The sequence below is a fragment of the Laccaria bicolor genome, genomic scaffold (genome assembly GCF_000143565.1).
Source record: "Laccaria bicolor S238N-H82 LACBIscaffold_48 genomic scaffold, whole genome shotgun sequence".
Lineage (NCBI taxonomy): Eukaryota > Fungi > Basidiomycota > Agaricomycetes > Agaricales > Hydnangiaceae > Laccaria > Laccaria bicolor.
The window spans coordinates 107,478-124,577 of NW_001889919.1; the positions used below are offsets into that span (position 1 = coordinate 107,478).

A 17,100-nucleotide genomic window follows, 5' to 3' on the forward strand; every position below is an offset into this window, starting at 1 on the left:
GGCCAAACAGGCACCTTCCCAATTTGGCAGACTGGTGATGCTTCTCCGACAAGCTCAAAGTTGTAAATGATGTAGCTCAGTCAAATCTCCACCGATTTACAAGAAAAAAATGCGCCAGAATTGTATAGATAGTCTCTATTCAATTGTATAAAAATCTACAATGTGTCTGATTTTGGTGGCTATACAGCACCTATTAGCCCAATGTTGCCTACTCGAGCTATCAGCGTTACAATGGATAGGATTTTGGCTTAGATTTGCAGAGACTAAATAACCGATTAGTATGTGGCTTCAATCCTACGGGTCCATAATTTTAATTACTACCCCATAACTATGTTAAAGTGCTCATTCTTAGGGGTGATCTCGACATAGGGGCCACAAATAAAAATTCTGGATCCGTAGATCGATTGAAATTCAAATTCTAAGTAATATCCTCCTACAAACCATGTTCATACGTGTTGTGGTTGGAAAGTTATAGTCCAATCTCTCCAGAGTGCCAAATTTGGCAGGGAAAACAAGCTGATTTCGCATTTTTGGAGCAATAAATACAATTTCTACATGGAAAACTCTCTCAGTGGATTCAATCACATCATTCCCTCAAACCCACTGCAAAAAATATATTGGATTGGTGTTGTGGAAGGTACAAAGTCCATGTCTCAAGAAATTGGCCCTGTGACGCTATGTCACGGCATGTCACTGGTCATCACACTTACCAAGGATTGTGCAACACCAACATTGTTAACCGTTACACCATACCCGACTGGAAAAACAATATCTTAGTTCGAAAGTTGTTCAAAAGACGATGCCCTACAGTTTTGGCAAAGCCAAACCAACCTTCACACAGGCCAATGGCTTCGACACCGATATCCCAGGAATCGACCAGCCCCTCTCCTACGAGCCAGAACGTAGGAAACTCCTTCCAAACTTCTTTCTCGATGATGACTCAGATGACTTGAGCGACGAACCGTCACACAACCAATTACCACTCACAACGCTTCGCGAATTCACGATGTTGCACATCATGAACGCCGTTACCGACAAGCCAGATTGGAACACCAAGGTTCGCGTCATTTCAATTTCGTGCAACCATGAATTGTGTATCAGTGTGTCACTGTCAGATCTTTGATGACGCGATAAGGTCGAGATGGAAGGCTGAGGCGTTAGCTGCGCCGGGGAGGGATGTCACTGAGAGGATGGCTGAATGGTGTATGGAAGAATTGAAGTACAAGGCTACGCGCTTTGGGGGGATGCCAGGTGGCGCGATCAAGGTGTACAATGGCGACGTGGTCAAATCGGACACCGCCGTTCCGCACTCAATCAAAGCTAAGCTGCAAGTTGCTGTGAGGCCTCTTGAAGATGTTCCTTCATGGGAGAAGGACTGGCATCCTGGATCGGACGAGAAAGTCCTCAACTTGGTTCACCCGCGTTTATTTCCTGTTGTTTATGGGCGGACGAGGGCTCTTGGGAATGGAAAGGGGTTCGCGATGTTGGAGAACTGCATCGCAAGGTGCGGCGAGGGCGATGTATTGGAAGAGCAAGAGCTTTCGGGTGATAGGTACAGCCTGGATTACCAGTGGTTACCTTGCGAAGTGGACATTTCCGGAGACGACGGGCGATCCAGGTATGATCTTGTTGAGAAAATTGCATCCTCTGACAATACTTCTACAGAATCACAAGCTACATTAACAACCTACACCCAGGGAAGGATAAACACCTCTATCCCATTATCGAAGAAATCATCACTGCCTCAATTCCCCTTTGGAACATCGCCCTCGCCCCCCTCCCCTACCTCTGGTATGACGAACACCAGCCTCAAAACATCGACGACTACGATCCCATCCCACCAGACGGACGTGATGTTATCTTCCGCATTCCTTATTACGAGGTGGTGTATGATCCCGACCCAGGAAACGCCCCAGAAACAGAAGGCCCACAACGTCTCGAAGGCGAGGATGATCCCTGGTCGCAATCCTACTGGGATAGGAGGCAACGCTGGATCCAAACAACGAGAAAGGTCGTGTTGCCAGAGCCCAAGAACTTTCGGCCACTTGAGGAGCCCCCGCTTTTTGATTTGAGGAAGGAATTTGCCAAGAGCGGCTTGTAGATAATTGTGAAGTTGGCGAATATCGAACTAACGCCGGAAAAGCCTGAGTGTAGTGGCGGGAAATGGCATGTTGAAGGTCAACTCATGCGTGTCCCCGTATCGTTGATTTTTTACGGTGTTCAACGTTTTCAGAACGAACATATTTGCGCCACAGCACTCTATTACTACTCTTCAACCAACATCCCCCCCTCGTCTCTCGCATTTCGGCAACACACCAATGGTTTAATATATGGCCGGATTGCCTCCCGCCAACATCAACACGACTGGCTCTTCGAGGTATTCGGGTGCCACCAGTGCGGATCAATGTTTCAAAATGTCGGGGGTGTCGATACGCGCGAAGGCCGCCTGTTGACGTTTCCCAATATCCTGCAGCACCAGGTTCAGCCGTTTGAGCTCGTGGATCGGACAAAACCAGGGCACAGAAAGATTCTGGCGCTATTCTTGGTGGATCCGAATATCAAGATCATCAGTTCCGCGAATGTGCCGTGTCAGAGGAAGGATTGGTGGCGGGAGGAGATTGGGTCTGGGTTTGGGGCGTTACTTCCGAGGGAAGTGGGGGATATTGTGTTTGAGGGAGTGGATGAGTTCCCGACATCAGCAAAACCTGGGTGAGCTAGGCAGCACGTGGCAGGGCTGTGTAGTGCCATAGCACCATAGAAAGGGGTATCACCTTTACAGTCACCTGCGCGTTCTATGCAGCTCTACATAGAAACGCACAGCCACTACACAGCACTCCCTAGAATCTCAGAGCAGATCTGCAGCCATTCATAGAAACACATAGCCACTTCATAGTGCTCCCTAGAATTACGGAGCAGATCTGCAGCCCTCAGTAGCAACCCCTGGGGTCTGCAGATTCCTAGAGGGGGGGCATACATTCTGCTCATTTTAATACCATATTGCATGATTTTTACACAGAACTGGTGTTACGAAAAAATAAGTTTATTGTCTGCACTACTACATTATACAAGATATCCTAATATTCTACATAGTAATGACTGCAGTATATCAAATTTATGGAATCAGAGTATCAAGTATTAAAGATACTAAGAGGATGCCATTCGCCAACAAGGAAGGGAGGACGGTTGTTCGTCGAGGGACGGAGCCATTCTTCAAAGGAGGGAGGACGCCATTCTTCAAGGGAGGGAGCCGTTCATCAATGAGGTAGGGAGGACACCGTTCGTCGACAAGCGAGGGACGACACCGTTCTTCAAGGCAGGGGGAACACCATTTATCAACGAGAGAGGGAGGACGCCGTTTGTCAACGAGGGAGGGAGGACACCATTCATCGAGGGAGAAACGCCGTCCATCAAGAAGGGAGGGAGGATGCCGTTCGTCGACGAGTGAGGGAGCAGTTCGTCAAGGGAGGACACTGTTCATCGGGGGAGCCGTTTGTCGAGGGAGGGGGGCCGTTTGTCAAGAGGGAGCCTTTCGTCAAGGGAGGGAGCCGTTTGCCGAGAGAGGGAGCCGTTTGCCGAGAGAGGGAGCCATTCGTTGAGGGAGGAGTCGTTTGTCGACGAGGGAGCCGTTCATCGATGAGGGAGGGATCTTTTCTTTAAGGGAGGAAGCCATTCTTCACGGGAGCGAGCTGTTCTTCAAGGGAGGCAGAGAGCCATTCTTCAAGGGGGGGAGGAAGCCGTTCTTCAAGAGAGGGAGGATGCCGTTCTTCAAGGGAGGGAGGACGCCGTTCATGGACGAGGGAGGACACCGTTCGTCGAGGGACGCGGTTCGTCAACGAGGGAGGGAGGACGCTGTAACTCGACGAGGGAGGACACCGTTTGTCAAGGACAAGTTGAACATTGTGGTGGGAAGGAAGAACAATGAATTTCCGTGTTGGGAAATTCAAAGTTCAACATAATCACATGATGTCGGAGTTTCAACGGACTTGAACGAATTGTCTCGCGACTTCAAGTTGTTTGTTGCCTGTCACTGTCTTTCACAGAAAGCATGGCATTCGAGGTGGGCATTCACAATTGTAGATGGCACCATGTAATCAGGCAAATATAAAATTCATATTGGAAAATTATTGAACAATTTCCGAGCCTTCCAAGAAATTTGCAGTTGTTACCAGAAATTTCCTGGCTATTTCCATGATTTCCCGAAATTTCCTGTTTTTTGGTAGTAGTAGTAACAATTGAAGTTGTCTAAGTTCGAAAATGTGAGTTGAGCACGGCACGTGACTTCCTGCAACCGTACCGACTTCCATCAATTCACACTTACACTTTCTAGGGTAGCTCATAGCTATAACTTCACGAGTATTACACCGTTTGGCCTCTATGTAGGCTTATTTTAATCGCTTCATTCACGCGAATGCAATCCAATTTACGGCGTAGAAAAATTTGGAGTACCTCACAAACTGTAGCATAAACTATTTGGCCTGTATTAGACATCTGAAATATATATTATCATCATGAGTTCTGCTCCGTTTCATGCGATTTTGGACTTGTTAGAAACGCACAAATTAGAGCTTTAAAACGGGTCTGAGAGCCCCTAATATTTCGACGTTTAAGGCGACCTCCGATAACATTTACCGTTTTTAGGCAGATTCTTCACCAGTAATTGGTCCAAAGCCATTTGAGTTTTGAACTAAATACTACGTAAGTAGACGCGTTGGAATCGGCTTGAACACCACTTTCCAACGCAAAAAAAATCACAAAAGACGAATATGTTTTGCAAAAGATACTTCATATTCTTTCTTGTTGCAATCTTTGTAGGTCAATCAATCTCTGGAAAGTGTTGTACTTTCTTCTTATTCCAGGCGTATTTTGGTCAAAAATTATTCATATACAATAGGGAATGTGTTTTCTACTGAAATCTAGTATACTTGTAGTTTGACTCCCTATAAGGGCTGGGTAGAAAGTGGAGGCCCCTCTATAGCACCCTATAGTAACGGCACAAGTCTCTGTAGTGCTGTATAGCACAAGCTTACACCCACACAGTGCTGTGGAGCGCTGTGGAGCGCTAGGGCATCTAGCCAAACTTGGCGTGTAACTATGGGAAACTATGATATTAGCGGAAGCACTATGCCTGTCTACGTGGGAAAATCAGGTTTTGCTGATGGATTGGCTTGGAAGAGGCGAAGGAAATGAGGCTTGAGCTTATAGAAGAGAGGAAAGCTTTTGCATTGGATTTGGTTGAGGAGCTCGAGGAAGAAATATTCTCCCTTTGTGAGCATTGACTTTCTGGGCACTACTATGCCCTACCAGGACCTCGGCACCCCCGCACAGTCAGCAGTCACAAAACGTCACATTTTTTGGCGGAAAAACGTGACAGATTGTGACTGCCGAAATAACAGAACTTCGTCAATTCATCGTTTTTCTGGACGGAGAAAAGCGGAATTAGGTTGGATTAGGCCCAGGAGGCCCTCTCTAAAATTTTGTGGCAAGAGGTTTGGCGGAAGGGTTCGAACTAAAAAATGTGCCGACTGAGAGGGGGTGCCGAGGTACTGGTAGGGCATAGTATGTACTTTCGTGATTGGGGATATAGTTCAATATACTGCTTGCTCACAAAACATGTCCGTTGCTGTGATTTCGAGCCTCGTGAGTTGCGCGTCTCATTCTATACCATCACAATTCGAGTGCTAGTCCAATACAGTGAGGCGGTGGTGATAGGGTTGTGACACTGATACGTACCAGTACTACCACGCCCTACCACGCCTTTGTCAGCTGACCTCACGTTTTGGCGCTGTTGTCCACCAGTCTCTTTTGTAAGCGTTAATCCATTTACCAGATCAACTCATTTTTCAAGTGTTACACAAGGGTACTTGCCCAGCGAAATATCCATCATGCAGACCTGTCCAAATTCCAGCACCTGCACCATGCATATGACGACACGTTTCCGATGCAGGCACAAATTGGTCACCGGCCGGTCACCAATCATGACAACACCAATCAAAACTGATGTTGTGATAAGCAAAACGTCTGGTCGAAAAACGGTCGCCCATATTTGGCCCCTGTCCTGACCATCATGTATGCGGCGTTCAACTACCTCCTCTTCTCATTCCTCTTCCTCCTCTCCGCTCTTGCTCTCCCGCAACCCCAGATCGACACCAACCCCACAACTCCATCAACTGAGGATGGGTCAAAAGCGCTTACATGCGCTTTTTCTTGCCCACTGCAGGACAATGAAGGACACGGTCTAATTTTGAAGATGGATGGCGTGGGGTACAATGGGGTATATTCGGTATTTGAATGCATGTACGTGCCAGTATCTCTCACTCCAGTTCCAAGTGGCTGATGGTGCCAACTTTGTTAGATACGCGGCACCAAATGCATTTGATGAGTCAAAAACTTGTTGGTACTATAAGGTGCAATCCGCTCTAATTTACTCCCCCATTTCCTTTTTTTTACAAGGTTTCCATTTAGACAACGGGAGAACCGGCGCTACCCTCCAGAGCCATTCCGTGTCCCGCTCATGCTACCCCTTGTTCATCATCAAGCCCAACCCCTGACGATGCCAAAACAACATTGTCTCATTCAACTGAGCCGTTATTCTCAAAACCAAATGATGGGAAACCCCAGACGCCTTCGTGGGTTGAAGGGGGCCGGTATATGTTGTATGTCAAAGAAAATGGACCCATCATGTCATAATAGTCATGCTGTGCACTGTACATTGGCTTCCGCTGATCTCCAGCCTCCTGTCCTCCAGCTGAGCCTGCATCCATCATTTCAAAGTTATTTCTGAAAAAGATATCGATGTATGTGCATAACATTTTCTAAAGTATGGCCCTACCGCCTTGCATAACCACATGCCATGCTCCAATTACAATTTACATTCAATGGAACTGGGGATTATAATTGGGGCTAATCTAAGGACACCTCTCGCATTCTTATACCGTCAGATTCCCTCGCCTGGAGTTTTTACTCCTACACCAAACATAATTAAACGTGATACGAAAGATGTAAACCCGAAGAACGACTCACCACTAGACGGAGTGAGATACTGTACTCTTCCCCCACACGTAAAGGTTCCCCCTCCGATGACAGAATCCTTAAGTCCCTCAAACATAGTTGAATGTATGCTTCCCCCTTTCTTGCTAGTAGGCTTCTGTCCAGGCAACAACTCTTCTCCAAAGTTGTCCACCACCACATCTGCTCCTTCAGTGACCGTCAACTTGCTAAGATTGTTGAACGCGGTCGCTATAATATGGTCGTTTTCCTCCCCCTGCCCGTCATGCGGTGCGTTGGGCATAGGCGCTGCGACGTTTTTTGGCATCTCGCGATATATGGTTCCGCCGACGTTGTTGAAGGTTCCCCCGGTGAGTGTGATTCCAGACGCGTTTGATAGCATGTCAGATCTTATAACGCGGGCTGCTGAAGTGCTGGCTGGGGGTGGTGCAGAGGAAGCTATGAAGACATCACATTATTAAACGGGCGTGACGGATTGGGGTATGAAGGGGATATAAACCTTGTGTAACTGCAGAAGTCGGGGCAGAAACGGCTTTTGCAGCTTCGTACCTCTGTTTCCTCAATTCCTTTACGTCGTCGGTTAGGACGACGGTGGTGGTGGTGGTGGTCTTGGTGGCGGTCTTGGTGCTCATGTTTGATGGGGAAGGTAAATATCGTCCTTGGAGATTAAATACTACGCCGGGGGGGAGGATTCGCACGCATTGTCGTGCGAGGTAGCTTGGAGAACCCGCGACCTTTCTGTGCCATGTCGATCCTGGTTGAAAACGCCGTTTCCGTTGCTAGAGGAGTACAATAGCTTACAAGAACCGTTTGGCGTCTGTATTGAAAACAAGAGATAGATTCGTCACGGAAACGGCAAGACAACAAGAGGTGAAGATAGCATTTGCGGGCGCATGGCGCTCATTGCTTGTTATTATCTTTGAAGGGTCTGTCCTGTGGGTTTGTACCCCAGGTTACCAGGCGATTACAAGGTGGTAGAGACAGCACGAACATCGAACTTGATTTACACATCACGTGATCGACAAACTCAGCCAACGCGAACATGGCAGGCTTGCCTTTCCCTCCCTTTCCGCCTCGATACATTCTTAAATTCTCCGGTTTCCTGCCGCTTCGACATTCCTCACGCAAAAATTGAAATGGACGTAAGATCAGATAAGATCCGACATGTGACTCAAAATTCTACGCAAAAGCGGATACACCTAAAGTACTATTCAGAATCATATGCTACCAGGAATGCGTTCTACGTTCGTAATAAAGGTGTCGTCAGCCTTCAAAAACCCCAAGGTCAACAAGGTACGTAAATCTAACATCCTCATAACGAGGGCCGAAATATCTCGGCATCTCAAAGCACCATCGTAAAGTTCCAGCCAGCCAAATACCTAATCCCTCTAAAAATACCGCAACGTCGGAATCTAATGGCTTTCCCCATGATGGCAAGCGTGACTTCCCGTCTATGAAGCGATCGTAAAGTTCGCGAAATTTAATGCCGCTGTAATCTGCTGCAGTTTGAAGATCGATGGACTTTTCGTGCATAACGCAGGTGAGATAATTCCACGTTGCTTGTCCTTTTGCGTGTTCCTTGCCGTAGGAGTACACGTCCTAACAAAACAGACATTACTTACTATTTTACTTCAGAAGAAAAAGGAAGAGTTACTTACGTTCAACAACCAGGCCATGTCCAACGCTGCCAAATACATCTCGTTGAAGACTGGATTTTGGTATACCTCGTCGGGAAGCTCGATCCCGAGGGCGTACTCGATGTGTGTGAATCCCATGCGCAGCGCACAATTGTCCCGACGGATCAAGGTATACTCTTCAATCGACAACACTTCTTTCGATTCACGAACTTCTAGCTCCTTGGGGAAGGCGTTGAAAGTCGCCTCCCAGTCCTTCAAAAGCCTCCTTTGAAGGACTGGTCCCGTCGATTTAAAGAATCGAGCTCGGTAGCTGGAGTCGACATCAGATTTTAATTAATTTTTTGGAGGAGAGTTTAAGAAGGCAACGTACTCTTTAATCATCCTTTCACCAGGCGAAGAAGAGAGCAGCGGTCCATCACTCTGCATAGTGCGAATACACGCCTGGCCAGTAAGCGTCCCCTCCTTCTGGTCTTCGTCGTCCGTTATATCGTCCAATGCAAACATCAAAAGACAAAAATCGGTACAATCCCTCAACTTGTCGCGATCGGCGTAGGAGAATGTGCGCGATGAGAAACGTGGAACGTCTGATGCAAGGAACTTGTCCCAGCTGGTGCCGGTGAAAATTCCGTAGCTGGACACCCATTTTTCTGTTTCTGGTCGGACGACATCCTCGTATGGGTTGGTGTCGCTTTGGATGTTAAGGATGGATAGGAGATCGGGGATGTGGAGTTGTTGTTGTGTTGTGGGTGCCATTGCGGAATGGGTTGTGTGTTGGTGGTCCTGCGACGGTGAGCCTGGTTATATACGAAAAGGTTGAGTTTTGGATGCTTTGGAACATTCGGTGGTTTGCAGAGTCCGACGAGTCCGATACTGGCCCTATCCTACCAAAGGTTGCAGCGCTTCAACTTCTTCTACAACCCCGAGCGCTTCAATCACGAAGCTGTTTTCATGAAGCGCACAAGCTGTTGTCGGCAATGGCAGAGACCGGTAATAAAGACACAACATTCCCAAGGTTGACGCTTGCAAAGGCTAACATAAGCCTTCCGTCATTCAAACGGTCTGGAGCATCGGCGGTGCATCGTCAATTGACGCGCGAAACATCGCGTTTGTGTAGAAGCGCGGGCCCTGAATTCCGATTTGCAAACGTCCTCCTGGTAAACTTCTTGAAAGTAGTATTATGTCAACCTGATTGAAATGAAATTTCGGCTATTGCATCCAAGTCTCGAACAGTGCATTCCAAATTTTAGAAAAGGACCAGAGACTGACGCCAAAAATTCACGTTGGAGGGTCCGGTTCCGGTTCCGTGATGAACGCGGGATCTGCAGAAAATTTTGATGCTCGCTAAAGTTTACACGTTCACCGCCATCCCGTTTAATACGTACACCGCCATCCGGTGAGTACAATCACCTAACGCTGAAACTCTTTCGCGTTATCTCCCGTTTCCCGTCATAACTAATAAGAACGTGCGTACCTCATGCCCGGGGGCCGTTGTACTAAAATAAGGACTCCCAGTTTGACGCTTGCACGTGGAGGTCGTCCAATGTCCAGATGATCAAGTTGAGACGTAAACGTGACTAGATATGTCGCCATCAATCACGGAGTTTCTGTGGCCCTATGTACCACGTCGTGCTATGCGCGATATATTTCTGCAAGATTCTGAGCCACAAGAAACAAACATCGATACGGAGTCAACAGTGCATGAAGATGGGAAAGCGGGAAGACGAACTGGGAAAATGGGCGTTCTTTTCTCTGTTGAGCCGTTCATGAAGCACCGATGAAAGAAGTGATGGCACACTTCTTTCTGAACCAACTCTGAGATAGTTGGGAACTCGTGGCATTCCCAAGTTGTTGGTTTCCTGCCCCTTCGTCGTGCACCACGCAAAAAAGTACGCTCGTCGTCGTCGTGGTTGGCGTCGAATTTTGTCACGCTCAGGCACACATCTCGTAAGATCAGATAAGATGCGACAAATGGTCGCAGCAAAGCCCCAAAACAGGGCCTGATGACATCATACTCTGCCGCTTCGCCGCCGCTCTATTTTTGAAGGCATTGGACAAGGACTTGTTGAGTACGCTTTTATTCTATTCTATTTTCATTTTTATTGCTTTTTCTTTGTTTCATTACCTACGGCAAAACTCACCAGCTCGGAGTTCTTTCGGACGGCTAGACGGTAGTTGGACGGTAGGGTCGAGCATCTTGCATCAACGTTTGGGATGTCTGCACTGAGGGTGGGCGTAGCGCACGCAAATAGACCTCTCCCGACGTTGTGCATTCCCTGAGCCATTCTTTGCAAGGGGATCGCGTGAGTGATGTCATCTTTATTTTTATACCTTTCCGTGAGGAATTCAACTTCTTCTTTTTATATTTTTATGCTTTTCCCCAAAGTTTTGGTCAGGCTGCATGAGAGTACGTGCGTTGGCTTGTGATTCTTACATTTTTATACAGTATATAAGGTGTCCTCCCACCTCGCGAATGGAGCATTCTTTCCCTCCCCCTCCAGACTTCGCTCTCACCAAGACTCTTGAGATTTTAAGTCATTTTACCTTCAACACTCTTCCTCCTCCTGAATTGTCGACTTCTGCTTTCGTTTGGGAAGATTTTCATGCACGCAAGGCCCTGAAAAGGCGCATATACTCAAACACAAAGTTTACCAACGACACAAGTAGAGCGCTAGCTCACACATTCTATCCGCGCTAAGTCCCTCTTGTCCCTTACTTCATGGTCTAAATTCGTCTTTCCCTTTGTTCGACCTAATTTCGAGGTAGGCGATCGATTTCCGTCTCCTTGTGTTGAACATTCGTTCTTCCACACCGGTAGTACCCAAGTAGTACCGGGCACATTGAGTGGTCGGCGTCCCCAGAATAAATTTTCACACGGGCACGTAATCTCGTAAGATCAGATAAGATCCGCCAAGTCATCGCCGCGCATTTACACTTGTTGTCACATACCAACATGTTGCAAGACACAAAGACACTCGACATAAGCACGATCCCCGCAGACGTCTGGCTCTGCATCTTCGAACACCTAACCCCATCCTCCCTCTCCTCCCTAGCACAAACATGCAGCGCCTTCCACCATCTCACCCACCGTTGTCTGCTACGTGACATTAGATGGACCAACGTCCAAGCCGCATTGAGGAACGTGGAGGATTGGAGGGGCGATTGGAAGCAGTGGTGTGGTATCCCGCGGAGTCTAACGATCAAGCTGCCGTTTGAGGATAAGACGACGAAGAGTGGGTCGACGTGGGTTGCCACTCCTTCTCGTGTATGTTTCTTGTTTCTCAAATGTTTTCATGTACTGATATTGCGTAGCCGCTTATCAACGCATCGCTATACAACACGATTCACCACCAAGTCCTCTCCTTCATTCGCCTCCACTCCCTCATTCTAAAAAACACTTTGATTACACCCGTCCTCTACCCAATCCTCGCATCCCTCTCCCTACATACCCTATCCATAACACACTGCACCTACTCGCACACAGGCATATGGTCCGACTCCTCCCTTCCCATGCTTCCCCCCGACAACGCGGATTCCTCCGATCCCTACGAATACATCGACGATTTCGATTTTTCGAATCTATCCATCAAAGAACTCGCACTCGGGACGTTCAGGGACTTATCCACGGGCCCCTTGGCGCCGTTACATCCATTCAACATCATCAGTTCCTCCTCACTCACCTCGCTCACATTAACATGCGGCGTATCCTTCCTCCTCTGCCTACGCGACCTCACCTCTCCCTCTCCCCCTCCCTCTGCCAATCCATTCGCGCTCTTCAAAACAACGGGGTTACCAAGCATCCAATCGATCTCACTAACGGTTATTAAACTAACACACGACGGCGAACTCGCCATTTCCGCATTTTTGGCGCTATGTACCAACCCAGAGCTAAAAGTCTCCTTGAGGGTGCACGATACCGAGATCAGGGATCGTGCGGATACTACTACCACTACCACTACCACGGTGGGGATAAGGAATGTATGGAAGTATCAAGGACCCGTAGCCGTTCTACGACTCCTCTCCTCTTCCTCCCCACACACAAATCAAATCTCGCATCTTACGCTAACAGACTCACTAAACACCAAATCACTCATATCAGGCTTGGAAAGACTCAGCAGCAGCCACATAAACGTGTTGAGCGTCAAGATGCATGTGTGGGATGTCGAGGTGCTTTATGCTATCCGCGGTTTGTTTAGGGAGTGTGTAGAGGAGGTTAGGGTTGAGTTTGGGGTTGGGGGTGTTGACGAGGTGAGTCTCTTTTTTCGGTTTTCTCTTTTCTCGTCCCCAGCGCGTTGGTTCTTTTCCCCGCGTTCTCGTCGCGGCGTGTTCAGAGGGTGGGCCTGTCTTCCCTGTTCCCTCTCGCGGGAGTCTTCACCCAGTTCGAAAGGGTGTCTCCTCAATGTCGAAGAACGTCTCTCTTCTTCAGTGTGGAGACGATGCAGGTTGGGATCCTTTTTCGCAGTGGAAACACGTGGGGGGGAGCCTCTCCTGCGGAAAGATGATGTCCCGCGTGGAAGATTACGTCGCTCATGCTTGAAGACGATGTCCCAGGTGGAAAGACAATACTGTCTATTCGGAAACATCAGGTCTCTCGAGGTGGAAAGAAGTTTCTCTGAATCTGTGTCGAAAGGATACTCCCCCTGTGAAGGAACGGGACGACCGTATCCCAGAAATCATTCTGTGGTTTGGTGTTTGGGGTTTCAGACTCGTGTTTCCGATTTCCGCTGCGGTGGTGATTTTCCGGCTTTTGAGGGTAGCCCACGTCGGAAAAGATGATTCCACTTATTGAGGGGACAGGCTACTCTCTCCCATTTGTCCATGGGTGATTTTTCTTCCTTTGGGAGGGGGGGCCGAGTCGATTCTTGTCCTGCGGATGGGCGATGGAGTGGTGAGACGACGTCTTTGTTTTCTTGCTTTCTGTCTTCACCTCCTCTATGCCAAACGCTAATCACACACCTCTCACACACAGAACTTCGCAATAACTCTCGGCGCAAACATCCTCCCCGATCTCAAAAACCTGCGTGTCTTGAAAATCGTACAAGAAAGCTCATGCGTCGCGCTCACACGGGAAGGACGGGTCAACAGGTATATACAGTACAATACGCATCATCATCAAGACTACGACTCGGACGACGACGACGGCAACGGGCCTGTCGCTGCTCATCCCACTGCCGCTCACACGAACGTCAACGCAGGTGCAGTAGGTATGGGCGTGACGTGGAACAACATCCATCACGCCAACATCACTCACATCCCAGCGTGGCCCAACAACCACGTCTCCTCCTCGGGACCTTCTTCGAATGACACCGCAGCGGCAGCGAAGACGAGCGCAACCCCAACTCTGACGCTGTTCGATGATACGGATTTTGAGGGCTATCTGTTGGGTTGGAATCGGTATTGTCGAAAGTTGCGATATGTGCAGTTTAAGAGGGGGAGTGCTTGGATGAGGAGGTTTGAAGGGGATGCGTGGGTTGAGAGGGCTGTGGGTAGGGAGGACTCGGAAGGGGATGATTAAAGCAAAAAGAAGGGAACGGGGTGTACGATAGTGAAGACCTGGGGCATGTATGATAGACTGGATTTTAATGTTCATCATTATTGACCCGTTTTACACGCTTTGGTCTACAGCTAGCTCTATCTACCGTCAAAAAATCCACAGTCGTGAATGGGGGCTCCGCGTGGACGCAGAAAGCGGGACCAAATTGACCAAATTTAATCATTCAAAACGTGTGAGTATGTACTTGAATGCCAACCTATATGAAAAGAGCTGTAATGCGCCGTCAATGCAGAATGCAAAGTCGGTACATCAAAAAAGACGGGTTTGATTATGTCATTCCGCAAAATGAAACTTGTGTGCGTTTCCCTCCTACCACCTGACACAACCACCCAGTGAAACCTTCCCTTCATCGATGAGTTTGGGTCGACCTATTTCCCATTTCCGAAGAACCATCTGCTCTTCATCGATTCTGAAAGCGAGAAGGTCCACGAAACCCACTCCTTTGCCCTTCCCTCATAACACATTCAGAGGAGAGGATACAGATTTGGAGGCGGGCACATTCCACTTCGATGTGGAGCGGTCTTCTTTCACGGATAACGACCTTCCTCGGCGCCTGCGTCTGACCTCCGATGTTAACGTTAAATCCTTGATATTGGGTTCCAATCTGTTCAATTTCGTCGCTGCGGATTGGGATGAATTACCAGCGGATTTGCAGGCCGCCTTACAGTATGTCGTTCGCCTCCCTACCTTGGAAGAGCTCACCATTTTGAATGTCAAGAACTTACCAGTCTCTTTACTTAGTGCCGCTAGCTTCTCAACACTATCCATACACCACGCCAAATTTCGTCGAAGCAAGTTCCGCGACCGCAAAAATACTCCATCTAATATTGTAACCCGCTTAAAGTCCTTCAACTTTGGCCTCACCCCACTCTCCAGCATTCGGGCCCTCGTACGCGACAGAATACCCACGGATTCCCTCTCCATAGACTTATCAAGTCTACATTCACTCACTGTGCACAATGCGGATGAGGTTGCCGCATTCGAAGAGGTGATGAAGGTCTCACCAAACTTATCAATTCTTCATTGCGAAGGTAAACTCTAATGTCATCGAAGTCATTCTCAACTGAATGTTTATTCCAGTCAAAATAGAGGTCCCCTCGTCTTTGGCGGCGTGTCGCTCATTGAAAACCTTGGTACTTCTCTTCGGAATTAGGGACGAATTACAGGATCCATTGCTTGGTCTTCCAGATGTGCTATCCGAGATGTCGGGAGACAACGTACTTGAAGAACTGTTAATTAACGTTCACGTCCCGGACCATCACTCTTGCCGAACCGATGCGATGTGGGGGAGACTTGATGATATCCTATCGCAGTCCGCCTTTCATTCCCTTCGCCGTGTATCCCTCAAAATCATTGTTTGGGTTGACGATGATTTAGGTCTCTCCGCTGAGGAACTTGAGGAAAAACGCCGTCGGGAGGCATTGAAAGAGGAGCTAGAGAAAATCAGAGCTTCACAGTTCACTTGGCTTTCAAGTCATGTGAGGTTTGAATTCTCTGTGAGAGCAGTTACACATCTTCAGAGCGAGACCGACCCAGAAATTCAAAGATACCTGCAGTCGGATATTTTGTGAAATGCAATACATGCTCGCAATATTCATTACAATGTCGAATTTTCGAAGCATAGATCTGAAGGTATCATGCTTGTCGCGATCTTTCCACACGAGTCGAACGTGAGTCGAACTCAAACGAGCTTGATTATGTCATTGCCATCACCGTAACCACCTGAAACCTTCCCATCCAATTCCCATCCTTCACCAACATATAAGATGAGCTACCTTTTTCCCATTTCCGAAAAAACATCTGCTCTTCATCGATTCTCAAAGCGAGAAGGTCCACAAAACCCACTCCTTTGCTTTTCCCTCATAACACATTCAGAGGAGAGGAGTGACTACAGATTTGGAGGCGGGCACATTGCACTTCGATGTGGAGCGGTCTTCTTTCACGGATAGCGACTTTCCTCGGCGCCTGCGTCTGGCCTCCACTGTCAACGTTAAATCCTTGATTTTGTCTTCCAAACTGTTCAATTTCGTTGCTGCGGATTGGGATGAACTACCAACGGAGTTGCAGGCTGCCTTACAGCATGTCATCCGCCTCCCTACCTTGGGAGAGCTCACCATTTTAAAATTCAAGAACTTACCAGCCACTTGTTTAAGTGCCGCTAGGTTCTCAACGCTATCACTACGCCAAGCCAAATTCCGTAGAAGCAAGTTCCACGAGCGAAAAAATACTCCCTCTAATATCATAACCCGCATAAAGTCCTTCGGCTTTGGCCTCACCCCACTTTCTAGCATTCGAGCCCTCGTACGCGATAGAACATCAACGAATTCCCTCGCCATAGACTTTTCAAGTCTACATTCACTCACTAGCATCGGCCTGTGCCATGCCGACGAGGTTGCCGCATGCAAAGAGGAGATGAAAGTCTCTCCAAACTTAAAATATCTTCAATGCGAAGGTAAATTCTACTCAATCATCGAAGTCATTCTCAACTGAATGTTTATTTCAGTCGACAGAAAGGTCCCCTTGTCTTTGGCGGCGTGTCGCTCATTGAAAACCTTAGTACCTCTCCTCGCAATTGGGGACGAATTACAGGATCCACTGCTTGGTCTTCCAGATGTGCTACCTGACATATCGGGAGACAACGTACTTGAGAAACTGTTGATTCATGTCTATGTCCAGTGCTACAGCTCTTGCCGAACCGATGCGATGTGGGGGAGACTTGATGATGTCCTATCGCGGTCCGCCTTTCATTCCCTTCACCGTGTATCCCTCAAAATTATCGTCTGGATACTTGTCCATATTGTTGAACACCTGCTTGCAATGTAGTATCGTCCTGAGAGGTTATCAATCCAAACGGAAGGCTTATATATAAAAATGAAAACAGGGTATCTAGCGTGTCAATGAATTTAT

The 17,100-nt window shown here is 48.0% G+C and overlaps 7 protein-coding genes across 7 annotated transcripts; 4 read left to right on the top strand and 3 right to left on the bottom strand.

Annotated features, from left to right (window-relative positions):
• Window positions 1-799: 799 nt before the first annotated feature.
• Window positions 800-3,038, top strand: LACBIDRAFT_333174 (uncharacterized protein; the record flags this gene model as incomplete). The annotated part of the gene is made up of 5 exons (XM_001887765.1): window positions 800-902; window positions 1,102-1,618; window positions 1,666-2,011; window positions 2,102-2,709; window positions 3,017-3,038. The coding sequence occupies 5 exons, from the start codon at window positions 800-802 to the stop codon at window positions 3,036-3,038; spliced, it is 1,596 nt and encodes a 531-aa protein (XP_001887800.1).
• A 3,000-nt stretch (window positions 3,039-6,038) lies between these two features.
• LACBIDRAFT_310814 (uncharacterized protein) lies at window positions 6,039-6,836 on the top strand. Its single transcript, XM_001887766.1, has 3 exons — window positions 6,039-6,294; window positions 6,353-6,404; window positions 6,463-6,836. Exons 1-3 carry the CDS (start codon window positions 6,065-6,067, stop codon window positions 6,685-6,687), a joined length of 507 nt encoding a protein of 168 aa, XP_001887801.1. The 5' UTR covers window positions 6,039-6,064; the 3' UTR covers window positions 6,688-6,836.
• A 98-nt stretch (window positions 6,837-6,934) lies between these two features.
• LACBIDRAFT_310815 (uncharacterized protein) lies at window positions 6,935-7,637 on the bottom strand (the record flags this gene model as incomplete). The annotated part of the gene is made up of 3 exons (XM_001887833.1): window positions 6,935-6,963; window positions 7,021-7,443; window positions 7,505-7,637. 3 exons carry the CDS (start codon window positions 7,635-7,637, stop codon window positions 6,935-6,937), a joined length of 585 nt encoding a protein of 194 aa, XP_001887868.1.
• Window positions 7,638-8,149: 512 nt separating this feature from the next.
• On the bottom strand, window positions 8,150-9,395 carry LACBIDRAFT_394925 (mycorrhiza-upregulated terpene synthase metal binding domain protein; the record flags this gene model as incomplete). The annotated part of the gene is made up of 3 exons (XM_001887834.1): window positions 8,150-8,604; window positions 8,664-8,952; window positions 9,013-9,395. The coding sequence occupies 3 exons, from the start codon at window positions 9,393-9,395 to the stop codon at window positions 8,269-8,271; spliced, it is 1,008 nt and encodes a 335-aa protein (XP_001887869.1). The 3' UTR covers window positions 8,150-8,268.
• A 799-nt stretch (window positions 9,396-10,194) lies between these two features.
• Window positions 10,195-10,924, bottom strand: LACBIDRAFT_333176 (uncharacterized protein; the record flags this gene model as incomplete). The annotated part of the gene is made up of 3 exons (XM_001887835.1): window positions 10,195-10,254; window positions 10,438-10,674; window positions 10,781-10,924. The coding sequence occupies 3 exons, from the start codon at window positions 10,922-10,924 to the stop codon at window positions 10,195-10,197; spliced, it is 441 nt and encodes a 146-aa protein (XP_001887870.1).
• Window positions 10,925-11,592: 668 nt separating this feature from the next.
• LACBIDRAFT_333177 (uncharacterized protein) lies at window positions 11,593-14,154 on the top strand (the record flags this gene model as incomplete). Its single annotated transcript, XM_001887767.1, has 5 exons — window positions 11,593-11,904; window positions 11,952-12,887; window positions 12,928-13,081; window positions 13,226-13,371; window positions 13,609-14,154. The coding sequence occupies 5 exons, from the start codon at window positions 11,593-11,595 to the stop codon at window positions 14,152-14,154; spliced, it is 2,094 nt and encodes a 697-aa protein (XP_001887802.1).
• A 324-nt stretch (window positions 14,155-14,478) lies between these two features.
• LACBIDRAFT_333178 (uncharacterized protein) lies at window positions 14,479-17,016 on the top strand (the record flags this gene model as incomplete). The annotated part of the gene is made up of 6 exons (XM_001887768.1): window positions 14,479-14,489; window positions 14,527-15,224; window positions 15,274-15,689; window positions 15,813-15,863; window positions 16,069-16,645; window positions 16,697-17,016. 6 exons carry the CDS (start codon window positions 14,479-14,481, stop codon window positions 17,014-17,016), a joined length of 2,073 nt encoding a protein of 690 aa, XP_001887803.1.
• Window positions 17,017-17,100: the final 84 nt, after the last annotated feature.

Bases quoted from the DNA above. Each gene is read 5' to 3' on its own strand.
- LACBIDRAFT_310814 (XM_001887766.1), top strand. From the start codon at position 6,065: ATGTATGCGGCGTTCAACTACCTCCTCTTCTCATTCCTCTTCCTCCTC. The intron at 6,295-6,352 runs GTACGTGCCAGT...CAACTTTGTTAG, and splicing joins TATTCGGTATTTGAATGCAT to ATACGCGGCACCAAATGCAT. The intron at 6,405-6,462 runs GTGCAATCCGCT...GTTTCCATTTAG, and splicing joins AAACTTGTTGGTACTATAAG to ACAACGGGAGAACCGGCGCT.